This window comes from Physeter macrocephalus, chromosome 2, assembly GCF_002837175.3.
Source record: "Physeter macrocephalus isolate SW-GA chromosome 2, ASM283717v5, whole genome shotgun sequence".
Classification (NCBI taxonomy): Eukaryota; Metazoa; Chordata; class Mammalia; order Artiodactyla; family Physeteridae; genus Physeter; species Physeter macrocephalus.
This window is the reverse complement of record NC_041215.1, coordinates 104,678,123-104,683,977: the sequence shown is the minus strand read 5'-3', so window position 1 is coordinate 104,683,977 and position 5,855 is coordinate 104,678,123. Positions and strand designations below refer to the sequence as shown.

Sequence of the window (5,855 nt, the reverse complement as noted above, 5' to 3'; positions counted from 1 at the left end):
GATCCCACGTGCCACGGAGCAACTAAGCCTGTGCGCCACAACTACTGAGCCTGCGCTCTAGAGCCCGTGAGCCACAACTACTGAGCCCACGAGCTGCAACTACTGAAGCCTGCACGCCACAACAAGAGAAGCCACCGCAATGAGGAGCCCGTGCACCGCAACAGAGACCCAATGCAGCCAAAAATAAATAAATAAATAAATAAAATTATTTTTTTTAAAAAAAACATTGTTTAAGAGCAGGTAGGAGAAAGATGTGGTTGATTACAAGCGGTTGGTCAGTTTACTGCATTTCATTCAGTAAAGAGAATATTGTCCAGCATATAATAATAAATTGTTTAAGACTGGTTTAACCTTTCTGATTTCTAAAAATGATAATCTAGAACCACTAGGTTAAAATTAAGGAATTGCAAATCTCAGCTTCATAAGAGAAAGATACTTCTAAGCAGTTAGCTGTCAGTGAACTAACTTTTTAGAGGGGTAATGGGTTTTAGTCCCTGGTGGTTTTGTAGTAGGCTATTGAATGTTGACCACTTATTTGGACATATGAAAAGGCATTCAGAGAGGATTTTTGTTGTAGGGCTTTGGGATTTGGTTAGGTTTTTGGTTTTCGATTTTTAGAATACAGGAACTTTTTCTGTTTCATTCTCAGTTCTGCACAGTAATAAGTTGACTCACACAGACTTAAAGCCTGAAAACATCTTATTTGTACAATCTGACTACACAGAGGCATATAATCCCAAAATGGTAAGTCTTTGATGTTCTATCTTCATAGTTTTAAGTGAATATTTTACACCTTCTTAATGTAATGCCTCCTTAAATCATTTATGACTTTCAGAAACGTGATGAACGTACTTTAATAAATCCAGATGTTAAAGTTGTAGACTTTGGAAGTGCAACATATGATGATGAACATCACAGTACATTGGTATCTACAAGACACTATAGGGCACCTGAAGTTATTTTAGGTAAGAATTTCTTAATTGTGCTTTGAGACCTGTGTATGTCTTTATTGGAACTAACTTTAAAATTTATTTACAGTACTAGGTGTTTGAGGGACTACCTTTTTCCCTTTTAGGGATTAGTATAGTAAAACACATTAAGGGTTTTAAGCTCTTGCGTATTCCAAGTAGTCAGCTCTGGGACTTTGAGAAGTTGCTTAATCTTTCTAGAATTCAGTTTGCACATTTGTAATATGTGATGGGATGTTATTTTTATTTATTTTTTGGCTGCATGGCCAACGTGCGCCCCCTGCAGTGGAAGATGGAGTCTTAACCACTGGACCACCAGGGAAATCGCGTGATGGGATTTTAAAACATAATCATATAATGCCTGTTATGCTTCATACGTGTCATGTCTAGTCAGTCTTTGCATGGTGTAGATTGCTCCCATTTTACAAGTTAGTAAACGGAGGTTTAGGACAAAAATTTTTTCCCCAAATCAGTCCCAGAAGAGTAAGCCAGATTTGGGGCTTGAAACTAGATGTCTCCAGAGCCCTAACTAATTCTTATATGCTATGCTATCGTATGATGTTTAAGCTTGGATTAAGTGATTCCTTTAGGATCTTTCCAGCTCAAACATGAGATTATATCCTTGTTTTTTTACATGTTGATGAGAAATATTGAGGATTTTTTCATTAACAATTTGCTTTACTTTGCAGCCCTAGGGTGGTCCCAACCATGTGATGTCTGGAGTATAGGATGTATTCTTATTGAATATTACCTTGGGTTTACAGTATTTCCAGTAAGTGACAATGATCTGTTTCAATGACTTTGCAAAAGTAGATTGCCTGTTTATATGAATTTAACACAAAGTACACACATTTAGGTAGTGCTTTTTCTCTCATAGACTATTAATTGTAGGTAAAGGTAAAGAAATAAAATCACGTGTAATTCTGATGCTGTTGGGCATTTGTATTTTCTTTATAATTTATCATTTTATTGGAAACATTTCTAAGTATATTACAAATAGTTATCTTTGTTTATTTAGGGAAATTGTTGGTGAACTTCCTGTAGGCCTTAATTATTTTTTTTTCTAAGCTGTAACTTGCTAAAAGTATGCCTGTTTTAGAGATCACCTTCCTTTGTGACCTGTAATCTATGGACTAAAAATTTAGCAGCTGTGTTAAATAAGAACAAAGCACAATGTGCAAATAGAAGTAGTTAATAATTTTTCTTTACTATTTTAGACACACGATAGTAAGGAACATTTGGCAATGATGGAAAGGATTCTTGGACCTTTGCCAAAACATATGATACAGAAAACCAGGTATGTTTAAGAGTAAGTGCCATCGATCACCTTTGCTAGATGTTTTAAGTTTTCATTGTCAACATTATAAACATGAATGGATATGGACTTACTCTTAGGAAACGTAAATATTTCCATCATGATCGATTAGACTGGGATGAACATAGTTCTGCTGGCAGATATGTTTCAAGGCGCTGTAAACCTCTGAAGGTAAGCCTGGGTCATTGCTTAAGTGTTCAGAACCTTGAGTTTTCCCCTTTTTTTTGGTGGGGAAATAAAATTATAATAAGTGGTAGTAAAAAAGGCTGTTGATTTTATTTATTTTCCTTTCAGGAATTTATGCTTTCTCAAGATGCTGAACATGAGCTTCTCTTTGACCTCATTCAGAAAATGTTGGAGTATGATCCAGCTAAAAGGATTACACTTAAAGAAGCCTTAAAGCATCCTTTCTTTTACCCCCTTAAAAAAAGTATATAAATCTATAATTGTATAGCTCCCTTAAGAGATCATATGGACTGTATCAGTCTAATTTTTAAATATTAAGTTATTTTGTACAGCTTTTGTAAATTTACATTTTTGTATTGCCATGTTTATTTTGTTTGGATAACTCGATTTAAGTAAATATTAGCTAAGTAAAGTAATGAACATCTTTTTCAGTAATTACAAAATGATTTATTCAGAATAAATTTTTGTACTTATAAAATTTATATGAATCTGTATAGTTTGTTTTTAGCACCATTTTTGTTCTACCTGTTATTGTAAGAATGGATGTGTATCTCTTCCTGGAGTTTTCCTTAATAAGTCTTTGGAAATGTTTAGCTTTGTTGCATTTTAGGGGTTGCCAGCATTGGGAGTTATTTCTTCCTTCTCTAAACCAAATGCAATGAAACCAGGTTATAGAATACAAAGAACTAGAGATGAGCCAAGAAAATTTTGTTCTCCCTTTATTCCCAAATTTAATATTGCTGCTTTCTTGTCACCCCCAGTGGGATTCCACAAATGGCTTAAGTTAGTGGGGAATCTAGGATTCTACGCAGTTGGCTTTTTAAAAAAAAAAAAAAAAAAAGACTTTTAGAGTAGTTATAGATTCACAGCAAAATTGAGAGGAAGGTGCAGAGATTTCCAGTATACTTCTTGCTCCGCACATGTATAGCGTCCCGCATTATCCACATCCCTCATGTGTTTAGCATTATAGGATAACAGAGTGTTTTCACTGCTCTAAAAATCTCTATTCATCCTTCTCACCCCCAACCTCTGGCAACCACTGATATTTTTAGTGTCCTTAGTTTTGCCTTTCCTAGACTGTCATACAGTTGGTGTCGTATAGTATGTAGTCTTTTCAGATTGGCTTTCATTTTTTGAGTAATGTGCATTGAAGGTTCCTCTGTGTTTCCATAGCTTTATAGCTCATTTCTTTTTAGCTTACAATTTATTTTTTATTAAAAAATTTTTTTTTTTATTTTGGCTGTACCAGTTCTTAGTTGTGCATGCAGACGTCTTAGTTGCTGCATGCAGGCTTCTTAGTTGCTGCATGTATGTGGGATATAGTTCCCTGGCCAGGGATGGAACCCGGGCCCCCCTGCATTGGGAGCATGGAATCTTACCCACTGGACCACCAGGGAAGTCCCCAGTTTATTTTTTAAATTCTGAAAGACACTGCAAGATCTAAACTTTGGGTAGTGCTCCCCACATGCAAACACCCCCAGTCAGGAACCCAATAGAAGAGCCCCCTTTGTAGGAAGGATTGCAATGGTAGAGTTGTGTGGTATGGATATATTTTTACTGCAATTTTTTAAATTATACATGGCATATCCTCGTTAATATTTTAATGTAATGTAAATTACAAACATACTTTAAAAAATAAAAAATTTGAATTTAAGTATCCTAAAACCACATAAAATGGAAACTTTCACTCAGATTATTTACATGGTAACACTAATAAAGACTTAGCAGCATTACTACCTAATGCTGTTTTATCCTAGTTCTTTCTGAAACATTCCATTTTAGTCTGTATCTTTGTGCAGTTCACAGTTGTCTATCATAAATAACTTTTACAAAAAGAACCTGTATGAGCATATATTTTCCAAGGTGGTTTGGTCCAGTGAAGTATTAATAGATGTGTACCAGAGAGGGCCATCAAGAACTAAAGCATTCTGGTTGCAAATAATAAACATCTGTTCTCTAAGATTATGTGGACTTTTTATCTTATTTATTTTTTAAAATTTATTTATTTGGCCATGTCTGGTCTTCATTGCGGCATGCAGGCTCTTTCGTTGCTGCATATGGTCTCTTCGTTGTGGCACATGGGCTTCTCTAGTTGTGCATGGGCTCAGTAGTTGTGGCATGCGGGCTCTAGTACGGGCTTAGTTGCCCCGTGGCATGTGGGGTCTTAGTTCCCCGAGGACCCAGGTCCCCAGCATTGGAAGGCAGCTTCTTAACCACTGGACCACCAGGGAAGTCTGGACTTTTTAGACAAACAGCATTCAAACATTTTCATAGACCATCTCCATTTGTTCAGATATTAGCTCCTCATCTTCATGTTTTCTTTTTCCGGTAGTTAATCTTCATTATCTGCTTGTAGTTCCTTTTTTTTTTTTTAAGTGCTGAGTTAATAGTCCATTGTCTGGATATACCAGTTTATCTATTCACCTATTGAAGAACATCTTTGTTTTTAACTGTTAAGAAAAAGTTGCCATTAACATCTGTGTGCAGGGGTTTTTTTGTGGACTTAAGTTTCCAATTCCTTTGGATTGATACCAAGAAGTGTGATTGCTAGATCAAATAGTAAGAGCATTTTGTTTTGTGAGAAATTGTGATTTCCCCCCAGTCTAGCTTATCTTGTTCTCTTGGCATCTTATTTCACAGAGCAGAAGTTGATCTCTAAGAAGTCCGGTTGATAATTCTTTCGTACGTTGTGCTTTTGGTGGTAGGTTTCTAAAAAGTCATTGTGGTACCCAAGATCATCTTGGTTTTCTCCTATGTTATTTTGAAGTTTTATAGGTTTGTGTGTTACATTTAAATCTTTGATCCATCTTGAGTTATTTATTTACTTTTGGCTGTGTTGGGTCTTCATTGCTGCTCGTGGGCTTTCTAGTTGTGGTGAGCAGGGGCTACTCTTCGTTGCAGTGCATGGGCTTTTCATCGCCGTGGCTTCTCTTGTTGCGGAGCACGGGCTCTAGGTGCATGGGCTTAGTTGCTCTGTGGCATGTGGGATCTTCCCGGACCAGGGTTTGAACCCATGTCCCTTGCATTGGCAGGCAGATTCTTAACCATTGCACCACCAGGGAAGTCCCTAAATTTTGTGCATGTTGATGTCCAGTTATTCCTGCACCATTTGTTGAAAAGAGGGTTTTTGTTTTCGGTGACAGGAGTGTTTGAAATTTAAAAGTACATTAAGGAGGGCTTCCCTGGTGGCGCAGTGGTTGAGAGTCCGCCTGCCGATGCAGGGGACACGGGTTTGTGCCCCAGTCCAGGAAGATCCCACATGCCACGGAGCAGCTAGGCCCGTGAGCCATGGCCGCTGAGCCCGCGCGTCCGGAGCCTGTGCTCCGCAACGGTAGAGGCCACAACAGTGAGAGGCCCGCGTACCGCAAAAAAAAAAAAAAAAAAAA

At 37.4% G+C, this 5,855-nt stretch overlaps 1 protein-coding gene across 2 annotated transcripts in view; it reads left to right on the top strand.

The window, feature by feature from the left end:
- CLK1 (CDC like kinase 1) overlaps window positions 1-2,951 on the top strand; it is an 8,311-nt gene extending 5,360 nt beyond the window's left edge. For both annotated transcript variants that reach the window (XM_007108154.4, XM_007108155.4), the window contains exons 8-13: window positions 650-744; window positions 836-965; window positions 1,658-1,740; window positions 2,186-2,265; window positions 2,364-2,454; window positions 2,578-2,951. In XM_007108154.4, the coding sequence (XP_007108216.2) occupies window positions 650-744; window positions 836-965; window positions 1,658-1,740; window positions 2,186-2,265; window positions 2,364-2,454; window positions 2,578-2,721 (623 nt within the window). In that variant the 3' untranslated portion in view covers window positions 2,722-2,951. The remainder of the gene's footprint in view (window positions 1-649; window positions 745-835; window positions 966-1,657; window positions 1,741-2,185; window positions 2,266-2,363; window positions 2,455-2,577) is intronic.
- Window positions 2,952-5,855: the final 2,904 nt, after the last annotated feature.